The sequence below is a fragment of the Ascochyta rabiei genome, chromosome 12, assembly GCF_004011695.2.
Source record: "Ascochyta rabiei chromosome 12, complete sequence".
NCBI lineage: Eukaryota > Fungi > Ascomycota > Dothideomycetes > Pleosporales > Didymellaceae > Ascochyta > Ascochyta rabiei.
In genome coordinates this window covers 1,179,361-1,198,159 of record NC_082416.1, presented here as the reverse complement: position 1 = coordinate 1,198,159, position 18,799 = coordinate 1,179,361, and the positions used below count along the sequence as shown (strand labels likewise).

At 48.2% G+C, this 18,799-nt stretch overlaps 6 protein-coding genes across 6 annotated transcripts; 2 read left to right on the top strand and 4 right to left on the bottom strand.

The window, feature by feature from the left end:
* Positions 1–7,030: 7,030 nt before the first annotated feature.
* EKO05_0007462 (uncharacterized protein) lies at positions 7,031–7,615 on the bottom strand (the record flags this gene model as incomplete). The annotated part of the gene is made up of 1 exon (XM_038947178.1): positions 7,031–7,615. One exon carries the CDS (start codon positions 7,613–7,615, stop codon positions 7,031–7,033), a length of 585 nt encoding a protein of 194 aa, XP_038793925.1.
* A 1,090-nt stretch (positions 7,616–8,705) lies between these two features.
* EKO05_0007461 (uncharacterized protein) lies at positions 8,706–10,365 on the bottom strand (the record flags this gene model as incomplete). The annotated part of the gene is made up of 2 exons (XM_038943386.1): positions 8,706–9,764; positions 9,814–10,365. The coding sequence occupies 2 exons, from the start codon at positions 10,363–10,365 to the stop codon at positions 8,706–8,708; spliced, it is 1,611 nt and encodes a 536-aa protein (XP_038793926.1).
* A 1,176-nt stretch (positions 10,366–11,541) lies between these two features.
* On the bottom strand, positions 11,542–13,174 carry EKO05_0007460 (uncharacterized protein; the record flags this gene model as incomplete). The annotated part of the gene is made up of 3 exons (XM_059637045.1): positions 11,542–11,622; positions 11,691–12,035; positions 12,083–13,174. 3 exons carry the CDS (start codon positions 13,172–13,174, stop codon positions 11,542–11,544), a joined length of 1,518 nt encoding a protein of 505 aa, XP_059493028.1.
* A 1,010-nt stretch (positions 13,175–14,184) lies between these two features.
* EKO05_0007459 (uncharacterized protein) lies at positions 14,185–14,516 on the top strand (the record flags this gene model as incomplete). The annotated part of the gene is made up of 3 exons (XM_059637044.1): positions 14,185–14,322; positions 14,377–14,424; positions 14,481–14,516. 3 exons carry the CDS (start codon positions 14,185–14,187, stop codon positions 14,514–14,516), a joined length of 222 nt encoding a protein of 73 aa, XP_059493027.1.
* Positions 14,517–15,688: 1,172 nt separating this feature from the next.
* On the bottom strand, positions 15,689–17,244 carry EKO05_0007458 (uncharacterized protein; the record flags this gene model as incomplete). Its single annotated transcript, XM_038943395.1, has 2 exons — positions 15,689–15,845; positions 15,896–17,244. 2 exons carry the CDS (start codon positions 17,242–17,244, stop codon positions 15,689–15,691), a joined length of 1,506 nt encoding a protein of 501 aa, XP_038793928.1.
* A 602-nt stretch (positions 17,245–17,846) lies between these two features.
* On the top strand, positions 17,847–18,740 carry EKO05_0007457 (Glycerate 3-kinase; the record flags this gene model as incomplete). The annotated part of the gene is made up of 1 exon (XM_038947179.1): positions 17,847–18,740. One exon carries the CDS (start codon positions 17,847–17,849, stop codon positions 18,738–18,740), a length of 894 nt encoding a protein of 297 aa, XP_038793929.1.
* Between the last annotated feature and the right edge of the window lie 59 nt (positions 18,741–18,799).

Genomic DNA, 18,799 nt, shown 5'->3' with positions numbered 1-18,799 from the left:
TACAATCATTTCTGGACGACTCTTGGGATGTGCCGCAACAACCTTTTGTAGAACACTCTTCGAAGGTATTGAGAGTATCCCCATGGTTGCTCTTGGGGGTTTAGGGCCCGCAAAATCTCGAGTCATAGCAATGCTTTGAGTGTGCTCGGCGTGCGATGTGTCTTGCGGCTCATCATATGCTATTGCTTGCGCATCTACGCTGATTGTAGGTGCAGCGTATGCATGCCATGCTCGCTCGCCTTTATGGCCAAGGGCCTCTTTGGTGCTCTTTGAACTTGCATTTGCTGATTATGATAAGCGAAATGTAGACAGCTCTTGCGTCTTGTACTCACCCTCCACCTTGTTTGCTACTCCACGCCTGAAGGTGTAGGTTGTGACAGGCTCAGTATATCCACACTCTTCGCAGATTTCTTTCAGGAAAGTGTTGATAGACATGGCTGATATGATTTGGGTCGGTGAGACAGCTCCTCCCGGCAACATTTTTCGGAAAATGGGTAGTTCCTTTCTGTCTTCTTTGATGCTGAAGGATCGCGAGCCTGCAGAGTCTGACATCCACCGATTGTCGAAATCCTCGGGCGTTAGCTGTTGTACAAACACATCGTCTGCTAAGGCAAGCGCAAGGAATTTACGTATAGGGCACTTGAATCGCTCTTTCGGATCTGTGTGCTCGTTCAAGGTAACAATTTTCCTGGTAAAATCAGCTCTATCATCAACGACAGTTATAAGCTCACGGAGACCAACACTTTACTTTCGATGCCACGCGAGAACTTTCGATTTCGCAAAGCAATCTTGATCTGGTAACGCAGCTGACTCTGTCTTGGAACAAGGCTTAGTGTAACGTCACCGTAATGGATACCTTCGTTGGAGCCGCGATGTGAAGAAGATTCAGTCATCTCCCCAGTTCGCAAACCCCACACTGACACAAGATGAAGCCAGAAAGAGAACTGTACCATCATCCGTGGATGCGCATACACGCGTTCACAACAATTCCAAAGATAATATTGGATCTCGTCTGCGTCAAGAGCGTAGGCCACGGACTTTGGCCTCATTGCGGTAGAAGCTCTCCCTATCTTTGCAAGGTCACGAACGAACTATGAGGGACGATCAGATTAGCAGATAACGCCAGCAAGTTTATGTATACCTTCTTGATGATGGCGATATCTTTGTTGTCCCAGACAACGTTGTTCGCTAAGCGCAACACGCGTTGCAGCTGCTGCAATTCCTTCAGAAGCGTTGTCACTGTGATACGTTCACCAAATCTGCCTTGTCCGGTTTTAGCTCTCCATGCCATGTAGGCTTTCACCCAGGAAAGTTGCAGGTCGGATTGGAACGGGGCGGCAATTTCTGCTTCCTTGTGAGGAGATGGAAGATTGACAGCAAATCTAATAGAGTTAGACACAGCTACGCACTCAGTGTAAGAGACTGGTACCTTTTCCATAGCCTCAGTAATCTCTTGACGCTTTCCCTTTCGTAAGCCTCAGCAGCATCCTTAATCGACACAGGTATGGATACGTCTTCAGCTAAAGCTGCAATGTCATCGAATTGATCCATGTTGTAAAGTAGAAAAGCTTGACTGAATGTTTGAACCTGTAATTCTGATTGAGCGGCAGTGCAAGACCTATTTACCCTGAAGACAAGCACATCGACCCAGCCGCCGTCGTGAGACAGCTGCAGGCTAATGCGTGTGCAGGCAGGCGGCTGTGCTGCACAAACTGCAGTAAGACAGACTTAAAACAGAACATAGTGGGACATATTCCACGGTGATTCGCTTCCCGTTTTCCATATTCCGATTCTGGTATCATTCTGGCATGTTGCCAAGCCTGGCGCGGAAAGCGTATCAAGAAACAAAAAGACAAATTACAACTCTAACAAACGATAAATAACAGACCGCACAGAATATAGAGAAACTCTTTATATCTACTCGCGCATCGGTAGTTCCACTAACCCACCGATGCAATCTTTGTAATTGATATGTCTCTCAGGTCTTTAAAGATTATATATTATAGTAATTGTGAGTAAAATCCCGCTGCCAGCTTCTGGTAGTCTCTCGTCCTTTTGGACCCTTAGACAACACAGATTGTGCGGGGACGTGGGCAAGATCTGTCGAGTGGGTAAGCGAGCAGCTAGCTAGCGACTCAAGCGCGACTACCGTAACGCATATGTAGAAAAGTCGAATCATACAGTCTAGTCTTCGTATCCACTCTACATTTCATTGATATTTCAGATGTGCAGACGCAGCTTCGCGCGTCCAGGTTAGCGAGCCGGAGGCCAAGCTTGTCATCAGTTAAAGGTTTACCTATCAGAAGACTGCATCCGAACCAGACATGCTGCTGTGCTAGGCGAAGCAGTATGCGCGCACCAGGCGTCTTTATGCCAGTGTTCCCTTCAACGCCATTGCACCACTTGTTAAGGAGGTACAATCAGTGTTTTTAGCAATCAATGAAATCCAAAATTGAGGCTCTGTTTTATATCTTTTGGCCGTTTACTGGTGTTAAGATTGAAATGATTTGACGCACTACTCATCGCTCATCGCTCATCGCTACACCACCAACACACCATCCCCCTCCCCTTTCCTCAACCCGCCTCCGCCAAATTAAGAGGATTTACTTGAAAGTACCATGGAACGTGTCCAAGGAGGAACAAATTAAGTCTTCAGGATCTGAACCGAACGTCTAGCTTCAACAGCGGAACCTCACGACTAAATGGCTGGTATGAGAAGGGTGAGGCAAACCACGAGTGTTAGATCACTGAGAAGGTAGCAAGAAGTAGGAGTAGTGGCTAATACATTCAAACTGCTCTATGATTACCACACATCATGGATTCTGCGAGCGAGCACGTGGGAAGGCGAGACGCTGACCCTTAGCTGTGCAATCATACAGGAGCGGCTCATGGTTATATGTCATTACCATTGTGAATGGAAAGTACTGCCACACCACACGTGTTGCGGCTGCGCTCTTGTTTCCACACGCAGTACCGTACCTTACACACGAGAGACAGAAGTGAGAGCATGGTCAGAGTGTTTACACGGGTGTATTAAAACCTAAATCCTTCTCCGAGCTGATCATCTCTTCCACACTCAACTTTCTCAAGCATCTTTTGCAGTGTCGCTGTCCCCATATTGTCTGATACTTCAAGCATCCACACCTCGACCCAGCTTGGCCTCATAGTGGTATCGACTTCGACCTTATTGTCATTTGTCCCACGCTGCCACACCAATTACTGCCTTCTACTCAGCACCTGACGACCAATATACCTTCCCAACAAGCCTTTCGGTCATTGCAAGTCCGTTGTGCAGTCTCGGTGCGTCTGTTCGGACCTCCTTCTCTCCCTCGCACACCTTCGGGCTTCGCTTTCTTCCTCATCCACTTTTGCACTATACACTGACTGTCACATGCAGCTTCTGCCGTTCAAGTCTGTCGACCGCGACCGGCCATGTCCTGCATCAAAGTCTTGACTGCGAATGCGAACACCATCACGACGCCTAACTTGGACGACCATTGCACGTGCTTGCTGTGCTATACTCGTTGAGTGGATACACTGGCACACACACACTGGCACAAACACAAGCAAAGGCAGGTAGTGAATGAAGGTCGAATACGACTTTTCTGAGGCTTAGGCCGTTGACGAAAAAACATGTTCCTGGAAAAAGTCCCCCTGTCTATGAGCTTCAGAGGCTGACTCCAGGCAATCTTCCTTACAGGCTCTCTTCATTCACTTCAGACCTCAGAACATGCTGTCGATGACAGACTTCCAAGTCATCACCGGTCTGATCCGACTGCGCCCCCCGAAACAGTCGGTTGTCGAATACGATATTTGTTGGCTTCAAGGTTGCCTCGGAAGGTCTATGGAGGGTGTAGCCATTTTTGTATGTTTCTGCGGTTTGCAAGTTTGGGCCATTGGCGCATCGGTGGTCCTGGGAGCCATGGTTGGACTAAGACTTGGCGAGTCGGGTTTTCGTATGTGGCATCAACTCAACTGGCTTGCTATCAATACTGTGCCTTTGCTCCTGCGTTCTTGCGATGGAAATTAGTCACTGCCGTGGGGACCATGGACCCTTTGAGGGAAGTAACTGATTCAACATGGCGCACTCAATCCACAACCCCCGCAAACCGAGAGGATATGTGGCACCTGTTATGTTCGAGAACAGATTTACTGCACCTCGTCACGACCGACTGGCCACCGAGCACACTGCGAGGATAGCAAAGTCAATGGAGGACTTCAGGTCTAATTGGTGATCTCTAGATAATTTTAGAAGTTCTTAAGGTGACTGCAATGTTTATTAACCGCATTTTCCTTTTGCCTTTTGTTGATTGAATCCTTTACATGAGCTCGATGTCTAGTTGGCCGTGACAAGGTGCAGTATGTGTGCAAGAGGCATTGATACCGAGGTCACTCGCCGATGACGTATGTACACCCTTCCGGTCCAACCCACACTTCATGCATCTTGTTCGCGTCGACATCCCACCGCTCTCCTACTCCAAGGGTCTCCTTCTTCGCATCTGCATCGTCGGGATATCTCATAGTCAAGGACCCGTCGAGGATGAGGGGCGTAGTCTTGTTGCTGTGCTTGTGCGGAGGATAGTGCACATTGCTTCCAACAGTCAGTCAAAGACGACGATTAAAGCTTGCAAGCACCCACGGTTCATCTGTCCAAGTGAAAATGTGACTGAAACCCCATGAGCGCAGCAAATAAAGAAAGGGGTCAAGAATGCGTAGGGCTCTGGGGCAGGCATCAAGACGGCGCGCCGACCTCAAAGCCGGCCCTGGGCCCGATTGATGGAACCATGATCTCCTACCCAGCGTTCAAATTCCTGCGATTCGTTCTTGGTTTCCAGAATGTGAGATGCTGCGATCCGATTTTGTGTCTTATCTTGTAGCACCTGGAAATCGCACTTATCTGACAAAGACAGCACAAATACTTGGATCTTAAGCGCGAGGACCCAGAATTTCTAAGGCCCTATTTAGAGCTGGTCAATTTCGAGTGCTCTACGGCCTGGGAAGGTGGTCAATTTGACTAAGGATGTCTGTCATGCTTGATCTCGTAATTCCTTAGTTGCTCTTCAATTCTATATGCCAATAATTTCCCATAATAAGCAGCCTAGAGTAAAGCAGCAGCCCTTATCGTAAGAACCCAAACAAATGCCTGATATAAATGTTGAGATCTGTTTTCAATTTTCTGGAATCGAATTTTTAATTGCCTGCTAATAAGCTTAAAGCCATCACTATAAGATTGGGCTTCGGCCTAAACACAACAAGGTTCAACAGCTCACCTCCCTCCATTAACTACGTCTAACAATAATGGCCTTGCTCTTATCTGCCATACCATTGCATTACCCACAACGTCCCCAATTATTTCAGAAATTCTTGACCGCCAACAAGCCACGCCTTCACGAAATCGACAGTCACAGGAGCAAAGACTGCAGACTTTGGAGCTAGCTGTCAAAACCTTGCAAGAGTGCGAGAAATTTCGTACAACTGACAGTGTTCAATTATTGATGATGACTAGTAAGAACGCTGCACTAAGGAACAAGGTGAAAAGTACAGCATCTGACCTCGAAAACACTGAAGATTGGAAACGGTAATTCGCTGCATGGGCCGAGGCAATGATTTGGGGTCCAGCTCCAAGGACTGCTCCCAGAATTACAGCATTTCAAGGCTGAATGCAGGAAAGTCCAGTCTAGACATGTGCAGACTGCGCCTTGCTCCCGTTTTTGTCACACTTGCTCAGTTGCTCGGGTGTGAAGGGTTTTCAGGCGGTACGATAGTTAGGTCACAATCCAAGAGAAAGCAGAATCTAACTAGCGTCAGTTACGTCCTAAAGATCTTGAGTATTGAGTCCGTCCTAGTACTTCACCTAAGGTCTGCCCCCCTACCGTAAGATTGATCAAAAGTTTCTTTAGTGAAGACTTCTTAGGTGAGCTTCAGTGCATTAAATGAGCAGCATCAAACCGGCGAATGCGCTTTTCTTTCTACGATCGTATCACACCTGGTGCAACTTTAAAGCAATCAATTGCAATCGCAATAAAACACAGTAGCTTTTTAAATTAGTACATACGTCGGCACAGTACTGTCTTACAAAGGGCTTTTGCAGCCTAAAGTATCTTTGTTGCGATGTTGGGTAGAGCTGGCGTTTAAGATTTTGTTATGAGAAGGGCTAGGCTGTACCAGGTTACAATTTCTCTGGCAAAAAGCGTAATGTCGGTGCTGAGGCGGAGGCGCAAGCTCAAACGTGCACGTCATCGCAAAAGGCTGACGTCTTGACTCTGAGAAACGGGAATAGATATACTATCACTGATATGCAGTACGGGTTGTTCAATGACTTAGTTGCACTTGCAGGGAATGGAAAAATTGCAGAGGGTGTCCCAGAGGTGTTCAGGGCGTTCGAATAGAAGAATTAGAGCTAGAGAAGTACAAGACAGCAAAGATGATATAATGCAAGCTTGCGCATTTGAGCCGCGACCTCCGGCCATTGTCACTTGACGAAAAGCCTTGTGGTTTTTGGTAAGTCAATAGTATATTGTCTTGTAATTTACTTACAGTTTCCTGAAATTAAAATCCCACAGATCATCGTCAGATTGCGTTCGTGAAGCGCTGTTAAAGCTAAGTCGGAGAGACAAAGACCACCCTACCGCCTGCATTAAGCTTCCTGAAACCAAGGATCCCGGAGTACCTTCTTCAGCGAAGCTCTGGCCGAAGGCTCCGAACATAACATACTTCGGAATAGCGCACCAACTCGTACGATGTCTTCCCGACTCAGGTCTTCGTTCCTCTCTCCGTCAAAGGACAGTTCAACCGGCATCAAATTCCAAGCACACTTTAAGTGGTTCTATCCCCTAACCGACCTCGGAAAGACGGTTGCTAAATTGCGGCTTTGATGCATGTTCTTGTGATGCCGTCATCCTGCGAAGATCTTTTACAATGACCAGTCACGCGGAAGTTCAATCCAATGCTTGGGTGTCCATGACGAGGTCACTGATTACAAGGCTCTTATTTGACTTCTAGAATGCCCTAATGAATGCCTAAACACAATCTAGCAAGATCCAGTGTCCTCACAGCTTCCGATACTTTCTGTCAACTCCTGGTGCACCTCGATCGGAAGTGATCCTGCCGCGACCTGCCACGAACAGACCCCACTTCCGCCACAATTCTGCCTCCAGAGACCGTCGCCAACTTTAAAAGCTTGATCTCCATCGAAAATGCGCACAAAACGCTGTTGCAGAACATTCACCTCTCTTGTTTCCTTGATGGCCACCGTAAAGTCGGCCTGATTCGTTCCAGACAGCGTCATAGTGAAGTTACCATACGAACCAGGTATGCAGAGCGTCTCCACGCCGACGGGGAAGTTCTTCCCTGCGGCTACCCAGCTCCATGTGCAGGAAGCCTCGAAAGGCGGGAGTACAGCTTGGCCAGTAGGCGCTTGACGAACATTGATGGTGTTGGGCTGTTTAATGTTGATCCGGAGGCTGCTGTTTGTGCCACTTCCAGGACGACCGGAGGGCCTGCCCGCAAAGACGCTGGTAATTTCCCACGGATCAAGCCCGGTGGTGGCTTCGCGGGAAGAGAGGGCAGGGGCGGCAGAGGCAAGGCCTGCGAGAAGAATTGTGGTGAAGAGCATCTTGAAGTACGTTAAACTGAAGGACCGCGTGCAATGAAGATGAACTTGAGGTTCTGAAGAATAAAGTGACGATGCAACGCGAGACCTATTGGTGCAATGGAATTTGAATGCGGGATTCTGCTCGATTTTATATCTTCAAAAATCGCAAACGGAGACCTAAATTTAGACTGTCAGGTACTCTTACGGATGCACCAATACTAGGTTGCACTGAATTTGGGGTGGCCCTACGCTCGATGGAGTAGCCTTGGACGACGTTCCATGTAATTCTCGGGCATTTGCACCAATTGCAGCAGGAATCTGCTTTGTGGTACGCCTTATACCCACTTTTGGTGGCGAACGTCGCCGAGCTGCAGGACTCTGTGTACCATTGACGAATGCAATGGCGATGGTCAGCAGAGTGATATGCCCGAATCTCTCTAGATCTGATCTTGAGCTAATTATGCTCTACATCATCTCTTGTGCCAAGGCCCTCATGAACAAGTCATGAATCCTGGGAGCGGAGAGGTTGAATGATCTTGCACGATGCAATACGAAGAATGCCAAGCTCAGGGCGTCATACCACTGGAATCGCCATCCACATACATGAAAGTATTGAGCAGAGTCTTATAGATCTCTCTTCACTGTTGTGTCTTTGTGGATGTAGACACTGTAGATGCTGTTGTTCGACGGGATATCTTCGCGCAATGAAGGCTGGCGCAGGCACCGGCGTTTGAATCAATTTGTGTCACAGTGATCTTGACGCTGTCATAAGCATAGATGATACAGTCATTATACGATGTATTCCTACGCGTGGTTGCATAGTATATCCGAGTGGATGCCCACCTCCAAGGCTGGGCCCAGTTTGCATCCCTTTCTCGACAAATGAAAAACTATCTTCGTGTACCACTTCTTACCCGCCAAAAAAGAAAACGTGGTGCTCGAAACCTTCTGTAAATACTCATGTACACATTCGCAGATCGTAGGCTTACAACGCAGCATAATCACTTCGTACAATCTAAGATAGAGAACACTAGTGCTTTATAGATAGGAAGAGCAAAAGCCAACAAACTGAAGAAAGAAGGGAAATGATTAGAGAACTTTCAATTTATCCTTACTTGTTGGTGGGTTGTTGAATCCTTACTACACTACCAAAATTGGGGTCGGAGTCGGAGTCAGACACGTACAAAGGAACGGATAGATGACTGGTACCTGCGAAGTTTGACTGCTCAGACGGTCCAACTTCGACAGGTGGTCTTGCACCTGTATTGATGTGTTTCAGATCTTCCACCAAGCTCTTCGCACTTGGTCGCTGTTGTGGATCGATTTGTAGTAGTTTGGGGATGGCGTTGGCAATATCCTTAAGGGGCCCTTTGCAACGGCTTGTCACACTTTCAATCCTCTGTAAGACCACCTCCCGTAGTCTGAATTGGTCGTTCTCCTTGGGAGTGTAATAAAAGCCTTCGTCTTCTCTACCACCAGGACTGACAAGGCATTCGCGTTTCTCACGAAATTCTGTCAATGCAGTGTATCCATCAAGAAACCATACTAAAAGCTCAAGGTAAACGCAACCAAGCGACCAAAGATCGTATGGACGAGAAGTCTTCCCTTTAGCGGTGGCTTCCGGTGCTCGATATACTGGAGTGCCTGCCTTACTGACGGTTTTCCAGCTGTGCCTGTTTTTACCGCTGACGGAAGTCAAGACGTCAACTACTTTTGCGCACGAGAAACCCGATAGCCGGAACCAATAGGTCTTCTTGCCGTTCTGGTTATAGATAAACATGAGGAGATTTTCAGGCTTGATGTCGTGAATGTATCCTGTTTTCTGGTTTTCAGCACCTGGAACAAGCAGGGTTGCGCTGTTTGCAGGCTCGGATTGGCCTTGATTGTGTATGACAGAGAGGGCATCGGCTAGTCCAAAAAGTTGCTGTGCCAGGTTGTCGGACGTCATACCAGGTAGCTTCCGAGGATCAGAATACCTCGCCATGAATTTTTCGACATCGCAGTCAGCTTTTTCGTAGATCATGTTGTATTGTGAGCTGAATGTGAAGCTAGCAAGGCACTTGAGGAGATGGTGGTGCGACAAGTTCGCCATGGCGCGGTGAAACGACACTTCTCGTGTTCCTTCGTGTTGCGTAACCTTCATCGCAAAGAAGCCACACTTGTTTGCACCCTAGCAGAACGGTTAACGGCATACACTTGAGCATAGCAACGTAACTTACACTTGAGAATGACCGCTGGCTGGGATGTATCCGAATTTCGTAAACATCGCCGAAAGCTCCTTGGCCAAGTAACGCGCTCTTGCTCTCGCTATATTCAATAGGTTTCGTCACTCGGCCGTCCCACTTCTGCTCCGAGTTCGTATGTAAATATGCTGGATTGAACAGTTTCTGGTTCCCGATGAAAGATCCACAGAACTTTCGCTTCTTAATCTGTCCTGGACAGTCCTTTTCTTCAAACGGAAATTTTGCATCGCTGAGACCATCTTCAAACAATGCCTTGAGGCAAGTCAAAGGGAATTCGCCAAAGATACATGTGGCAAACATTTTACGACCCTCCCGACGAACCCTGTGGACGAATTCTTCGTTTTCCAGCTCTCCTATGTACAGCTGTCTATCTTTCGAGACCAGATTGCGAATGACGCGTTCGGATGTGACAATGTCAAAATTCGGGTTTGGTAGAAACTTTTGTGTCTCTCCCCTGAACTCGGTCGTTGCCATGTGTTCGTCCATATAGTCGAGGACTTCAGCGGCATTTTCTAGTTTTGGGTCCATTTAGGCAATGGTATAGGGAAATGTTTGGCGAGCTATCTGGTACTGGGTATCAGATTGTCGATTGGGAAAGGGCTGAAAGCACAGCACGTGATGCAGTGCCAAAACAGAACTCCGTTTAGGGGCCGCAAGCCACGGTTGAATAGAAGCGGTGGCTCATGGAGTAAACTAGCACGACTATGTGCGCTCGAGACCTTTTATCTTCGATCGAAGAAGAAGGCAACGAGGCAATGAAGCCGCAGTAATCGAGCTTGGTGGTTGTAAGCCGCTCGATGCTGTAAGCTATAGCCCCAAGCACCGGTTTGTATGGTCAGAAATCATTGAGTGAACCTGTGGGGTTTTTATCTGTAAATCTCAGCACTTACGCTTGACGGGAATGTTGTTACTATTGGTCGCCTCAAGATAGAAAGCGTTGCACCCAAAAACCGGTCAATACAATGAGAGCAAAAGTGGCAGTGCAAGTGGTGATGTGCCCAAGAAGCCGGAGGCGGGGTCGCAAGTGCTGATCAAGGCGTTTTCCAGTACCGGCAGTGGTCGCTTCTATCGGCAGGGAGCGGGCGATGGAGGCGAACTAGTACGGAAGCGTGTGAATGCTAAGCGCAACCCGCGTCCAGGGCCTTCTGAGCCGACCCTCAATGCGAAGACAGCAAGAACTACTGGATGAGAGGCTAATACATGAATAGTCTGGAGGACCATATGGCGATTAAGCACTGATTGCATATAAATTTTCTGCAGGCTTCAGTGGTCGGAAAGCCACAAAAGCGGCAGATATACTCCTGGTAGGCTAGGACTTTCCTGCTCCGCCCCACATGTTCAAGCCTTACGAAAGATCCTGATATCGAAAGCAAGTCATTGAGGTAGCTCAGCCTTCCTAGCTAGAGATGACCGGGATGCTAATACTCTTCGCATGCAGTCCGCATGCACCCACGAGTACCACACCAGAAATGTGAATACGGTCAGAGGAAGCGATATGGCGAAGAAAAGCCAAGCATTTTGCGCGTAAGCAAGTCTCTTGATGCCCCCGTCCAGCTCTGTCTGATTGACGAACTGTGTGGAATAGAAGTTGGATACGATCGTACACGGCAGGTATATCATAGTGATGATAGTAAGCACCCGCATACTAGAAGAGTCGCGACTATTTTTCTCGGCAATTGCTCTCATAATAGTGTTTTCCTCTTGTCATTGTTGCTCAAGTTGTTGGAGTGCAGCTATCTGTTGATCGATGTTACAACCGCTTTGCCTTTCAAGCAATGATGAGATCTTTGGATTTATAGTCAGCATTACAGAGTTAGGACGACAGAAAGACTTTAGAAAGACACTCATCTTACCAGTGTCCTGGTGTTTTGAACCTTCGACAGCAGAGACTCAGCTTTTCTACGGGTGTATGTGATCTCTTTCGCTTTTTCCGTAAGAGCAACCGCAACCGCATCGGTATGCGCTGATCCAGTTCGATTCTGAAATCGGCGTATAGTATTTTGCTGATGCTCACAGTGTTGCTCATACATCTCTCTCAGCGTAGTCAGGGTATCTGAGGTCGAATCAAGACACAGGATTAGATCAGCTACATAATCTTCAATTTGCTTCAGTTGCTGATGATCTTCAACATTGATTGAGACGAAACTTTCCTCTTCTTCTTTTTCGATGCGTATTGACACACCGGAAGCTTTGCTGGACTGCTTCCAGTCAGTATTGACCCTGAAATCCAAATGGGGCTAAATACCTGTTCGGAAACGAGCTGTGTGAGATAAGACAAGTAAGGTCTCCAACTTGTGATAACGGTGTCAAGAAAAATAGCATGCAGCTCAATTGGATTGGCATCGATCAAATCGTCCACACTTCTAGCATATTGATCAAGACGCGTTACCGTCCTTTCCGATGCTCCGACCAGAATCCATGTCGAACACCGACTTTGCAGAGAAGGCTTGAACCGATGGTAGACAGCGAATTGGCGCAACGACCAAGGCTTTCTCTCACCGGGTCGATTTGTCCTCTCGACATATCGCAGGATGTACGCACACTCTACTTCGTTCAGCAATGAGTATCTTGACGGACACGAGAACCTACCAAAGCCGCGATACTGGTTTCCATAAGATGTACAAATGGGTCGAAACTTAAGAGGTGGAGGCCCCACTTCAAGTTCACTAGTTTTGATGCCAAATCCTATCACGTATTCGCTGAACCGAGGGAAGACATGGCAGGACGCAAGCAACCTCTCAAACTCTTCCTTGGTGATCTGCAGGCGGCTGTATGAGTGTCTCTGTCGTAGGTAGAAGACTCGGAAGTCGAGCTTTGTACGTTCGACGAAACTTTCGATCTCGCTAGGCTTAATGTCGGTGAACGCCAATTTGGGAAGTCCAGGGTAAAGCGGCGGACCTGAGTCTGCTTGACGCTGGTCCATCCCAGACGGTAGAGCTGTACTGGATGTCTGGCTCGACAAAGACCAACTATCGTCCTCGTCTGAGGTACGATGACCTCCCGACGGTGAATCCTTTTCATAGCTGATTGAGTGGCCGCCTCCGTCGGCTGCGTGCTGGACATCCGGTCCAGTCTGCAAAGGCAATCGTTGACCATTCCTATGCTCTTTCTCTCGATGGTTTTCAAAGACGCCTGTGTGTTTTAGGTTGCCTGAGGGTTCATCTTTGTTGTTTCCTTTGCACTGACTATCGTCGTTGCAGAATTGAACGTGAACGTCTATCTGAGTTTTCGAGGAGTTTTTTTCAAATATCCGCTCTGCAGATCGTTCATAGTATTCGTTTGCTGCAGGACTTCTATCGTAGAACAGAGTTCGCTTGAAGTATTCAGTGGCTTCCATGGTACAGACGTCGTACAGTGTTAGTCGGCAGGTGAGGATGCGCCTTTCATCTCGGCTCTTGGTAAAATACAGCTTGAGTGAGCATCTATAAATAAAGATGCAACAAGATGATTCAGTATTCCTTGACTGTGCATGATACTGTTCTGGGTGTAAACGAGGAAGGCTGAGAGGCAGGAGCCTTGCACGTCAGCGCGCTGCATGTGACGCTAACTCGATTAGCTCGCTAGCGTGCTGTCGATGATCACCATCGCCCTCTGGCAACTGCGTCTCGTTCTACAACAATTCTACCAGTTCACAAAAACACCGTATGTCTCGCGTCTACGAATGTTTCTTCTGGACCAACCTCACCTGCTTCTGACTTCAACCACTGACCCAAGTCGTTACCTGACGGCATGTGGAAGGATGTGCAGCGCCTTGCAGTTCTGGCAAGCTAACGATGTCTTCATGCATCGCCAACACATCAATGATGTCCGTCTTTGCATCACAGAACCAGTCAATGAGTCCACTAAGTTCCTGTCGACCTGGATATGGGCCAGTGTATCGCCACGTTAGAGTTTAGTCGCGACTCCGGTGACACATTCCGCTCAGTACGGACGAGCGCTATATTGAATACTATTGCTATGGATGACTGTCTTGTTTTTTGGAGATGCATACCTGCATGATGCAATGCAGGATGCTCGTGGGTACGAAACAAGGCCTCGGCCATGGGCAGGGTAGGTTGTAAGCTTGATTGGGTCACTCTAAGAAACTGCTGCGTGAGCTGAGCCAGCGAAGACGTGGCAGTCTGTCAGGTCATCTAGAACATGTAGGCTCTCTTCCAGGCTCTCTTGACACAGCCCGTTGGGCAGTGACCCCCCGATTTCGCTCTCTTGACTGCTTACAGTGGTCCGCTTCGCGACCTAGTGGGCTGGCAAATATCACTCAACCGACAACAACCCTCCCTTGTATTCTTTCCCACTCTGAGAAGGCATTTGAATTCTAAAGCGGCTGCTGCACTCACAAGGGCAAACATGATGCCACTTCCCAAGTTCTCCACAGCAGCTCCGATGTACCCCTCAGCTCAGATCATCGAAGACCGATACATAGACGACGAAAAGCTCTTGGAGATATGCAAGGAAAGGTTTGGATGGGGCAACTACAAATTAAAGGCATGTTTGTTCCATTCTTAACATCACCAATGCAACACTGCTGATGCTAAGCAGTACAAGTTTAACAGATGGTATCTCCAAGCCCCTTGTTGGCTTGACGAAGTAAATTGCTACTCCCATGCTCATTATCAAACCGAATACACACTGATATATGCTAGGAGACACTTGAGCTCTGCGAGATCCAGTATCCCTAAGCACGCCTCAAGGCTGATGGCCTAGAACTGTTCCCATGAGCAAAATAGTCTCGCCAACGCTAATACCAACACACCCTCCTAGTACTCTCTTTCAAAAGGATAGCTAAATAGAGATGCATGGGAACAACACAGGCTGCCATATTAATGGAGATATCTGAAACCCGCAAAGTTACTTCTGCAATACCCTCAGCGAGTATCTATATCTTGCTTGAGTCTTAAGATACTTTGTACAGCCTCTTGCTGGCCATAGATTCCTAGTTTACCAGGACTATTGACTGTGGTGGACATCAGCCTAGAAGCACATGCCTGACTTACAAATGTAGCACTATTAGCTTCTTTAGCCTTGCTTTACTATTAGTGGAAATGGCTTGTTCAAAAGATGCTGACGCTGTTCAGCTCGTCTCGAGCCGGAATCGCTACCGAACAGCTCTCCGGATCCCGTCATCGCGGTCTTGTCTTTGCAAAATAACATGTATTCCTGCTCTCACATCTAAAGCCTAATTTTGTACGGTCAACAACGCGTTCTCGATATCTGTCAGATATGATGAAGAGACTTCTTCACGCTTTAAAGTGTGCTGGTCACGTTATTGACCGCGTTGAGTGCTGCTGTTTGTCAGTTATAGCCACCACGCGTTGTGTCTTGGCGCCAAAGTTCGGACCCTGATGTCATAGACCCCACAAGGCAGTATTGGCGCGCGGCAACTTTGAATTGAGAGGCAATGAAGACACTGCAAGCTTTCCTTGCCACAACAGCAACCACGGTTCTGTCCCGCGATTCCACACATCCATGTCTTAACGCAATCCTTGCATTTGTGATATTACCCTGTCAGGCAAGTCGCGTGGCCAAGTGTCGAATACGGTATCTGTTCCACGGTTCGTCCTGTCGCAAATTACCTGATGTGCACGCCTCTGCCGTCTCAGAACCGTGGTTGATGGTTGCACAACGGCTGCATAAACGGTCCACGCTGCCATTTTTATGCGATGTGGCGACTTGCCTGACACAACGCCTTGTTTCGGTAAATAGCGGCCAGGGAGCACTACGAAAGGGTTCATAAAAGGTAGAAAGAAGAAACAAAGGAACTCAAGGCTATGCAAGTCTGATTCAATTTACAATCGAAAGAGTCACTCACAGCAGGTGTGAACTTCCCAACACTGTTTTGGTCGGTTGAATTTCAAACAGTTGCGACTTTCGAGGCCGATGTGCTCTTGAGTCTTGCCAATCGTTCTGTTGTGATTTGATACACCTCCGGAAGACCAGTTGCAATCCAAGATTCGCCGCTCATGAGCTTCACAAGACCAGGCGCTGCTGTGAAAATTCGTGCCATACCGCTGCTCGAAGTTAGTGTTGTCATGTGAAATGTGCAATCTGATCAACATACTGTCCATGATGTCCGGCGCAGATCCACTGTCCGCGCTTGCTAGGAATTTCTCCCACGAAGGGCACACCGTCGACACTTAACCCGATGATGCCGCTCCAGCTGTATTCGATCCCCTCTCCTGGCCCATAATGAACATCAGCCCATCCCTCGAAGTTTTGGATGATGAAGCTTTTGACGCATTGAGTCACACCTTCAACGTTCAACAGACCATCGTTGATGCAATTCTCAGGATGTCTTTCGACCCAATCATCAAGCGCCTGTTGGCCAGGATTCGATCCACCAAACATGACATTTCCATCAGCAGTGCAGCGAGGGTTGATGCTGAAGAGGGCACCGTCCGGAAGAAGAACGCCGTAAGAATTCCGAATGGCTTGGGAACCACTGGCAACCCGCGGTGGTACTACTTTCGTACAAATGTGCGGCTTCGGCGTAATGACACCTCGTAATGACGGCTCAAGAGCAGCACTGTAGGCATTTGTGGCATGAACGACGTTGTTGCATGTGATGTTGCCACGATCGGTATGAATAATCCACTTCCTTTGTCCTTCAGTGGCTTCCGAGATAGAAGTCGCGACTGTATACGTTTGCAAGTTGGCACCACTCTCGAGGTTCTCGCGCATGATGTGAGCCGTCAACTTCCAAGGCTGAAGAGTCGACGCTTGCCATGCATAGCACGCCTTTGCATACTTGATCCTCGATCGTCGCGCTGCCTCAGCAGGGTCTTGTGTGACCTTGATGTGGTCTACTTTCCCACCAGCTTCTCTGTACCTGTCAAAAGTCTCCTTGGCCACCTTTGCAACTTCATCATCAACTGGCACGTCTAATGTATCGCCAAGCCAAAGATCGCAGTCTACGTTATGGTCCCTTACGTAAGCGACGAGTGCATTCCAGGTGTCTGCTTCGTTTTGCAGAATCTTGATAGCTTGCTCTTTGCCGTACGCCTTTTCGAACTTGCCGAAACCTCGCCACTGATCAGGCTTGCAGTGTCCGGCGTTGCGTCCAGTTGCTCCCGAGCAGAACTCGCGTGCTTCAATGACCACTAAGCTTCTGTTTGGGAAAGTGCGAAGGTGCTCTCGAGCAACAAGTGTACCTGTAATCCCTGATCCGATAATCACAGTGTCGGAATCCTTTGGCAAGTCTCCTGTGGTTCTATGGTCCAATAGCGGATCAGAACGGACTTGTTGAAGCCAATACGATAGTGACTGCCCACGCTGTTTTGGTAATCCAGTTCTTATTGAATTGGTCGGGGAAGCGGCATATTCTTCAACATTGAGGGCGGCGGGAGAGTTATTCAGCGTGACGCTACCAGCACCTGCAATCTCAGCGCTAGAATTGTCGGCTTGTTTCATCGTGGTACGGGTTGACTGATCTATTAACTTGTGGAAGGCTGTCGAAAGGTGATGACACACTTGTTGCTCGGACAGCAGGTTTCCGCTAAGTGTAACGATACAAAACAATAAGAAGAGTTACGCCGATAGGCCTGGATTCAATCGTAGAGGGTGTTTGATGCCAGGAGGTCGTCATGGGCTCATTGCGAGTGGCAGTTGCGTGCTCGGGTTTAAGTCGATATCGGAGATAAGCAAGGATTCAGTAGCTGCAACACCAGGACTCTTCACCTCTCCATTATGTACCATTCCCCAAGAAGATTCTTCGCATCTCCTTTGACGTGTTGGTCTAATATTTGCCTGCCGATAGCCACAGATACTACGACAAAATCCTCTAACTGTCGTAAGCAAGAGCTATCTAGTCCAAGATGCCAAGAAGATGCGGGGAGAAGGCCTAGCCGACGCCGTGTTTAGGCCTTTCTTTCTCCGTCACTCCGGACATTGTACTTGCTACAATCTCATAGTCTAAAGTGCACGAGAAGATTGTGACCTCTCTTGGACAAAGTTGTGGTTTACTTAGTCTCATTCCCTTTGTACAACTGGACCACCTACCAATTTACCCCGCAATGTCCACGCTTGAGTCGAACATTAGGCGGGCGCTCGACATACTGTTGCCAGAGATCAAGAAGCAACGCAAACTATCCTCGAGGCCAATTGTACTTGGAATCACAGGACTGCAAGGGTCCGGAAAGTCGACATGGGCGTCAAAGATAGTAGAGATTCTCACGTCTGAACACCAGCTCAACACAATCACGGTATCCCTGGATGACTTCTACAAGACACACGAAGGTCTGGTGTCGCAAAGAGATCAGGATCCCAAAAACGGACTCTATCGTGTACGAGGTCAACCAGGGACACATGACGAGCATTTGGCAGCGGGGTTCTTCAAAGAGCTGGAATCGTACAGTGGGGAGGGCGAGCTCCGAATCCCAAGTTTCGACAAGAGTCAGTTCAGCGGTGAAGGTGACCGCGCACCTGTTTCGGCATGGCATTCGGTTTCGCGAAAGCCGGACGTCGTAGTTTTCGAGGGCTGGTGCGTCGGCTTCCAGCCGCTCCCAGCTTCTGCGGTCGAGGAAAAGCGCTCGCTAGCACTTGCTGGACAGTTGCCCATCAACACTCCTGCGCAGCATCAGTTGCCCCATCTGCTGGAGGTGAACGACAACCTAAAACGATATTACGATGCGTTTATGGGTCCTCAGAATTTTGATTTCTTCGTTCACATCGACACTAGTGATCTGCACAATGTATACATCTGGCGACTGGAGCAAGAGCACAAGATGATCGCGGCGAAAGGATCCGGTATGTCAGATGAGCAGGTCAAGGCTTTCATTGACGGTTATATGCCGAGCTATGAGATTTATCTAGATACGCTGAGGCAGGGCCTTTTCAAAGACAAGGGCAGAATGGTCAGGGTTGTATTGGACAGGCAAAGAAATGTGGAGAGAGTAGAAGAGCTGTAAGGCTGAGAGATGGACAACCTAGCATACCTACCTGGCTTGTGCTTTATCGTTAATAACAA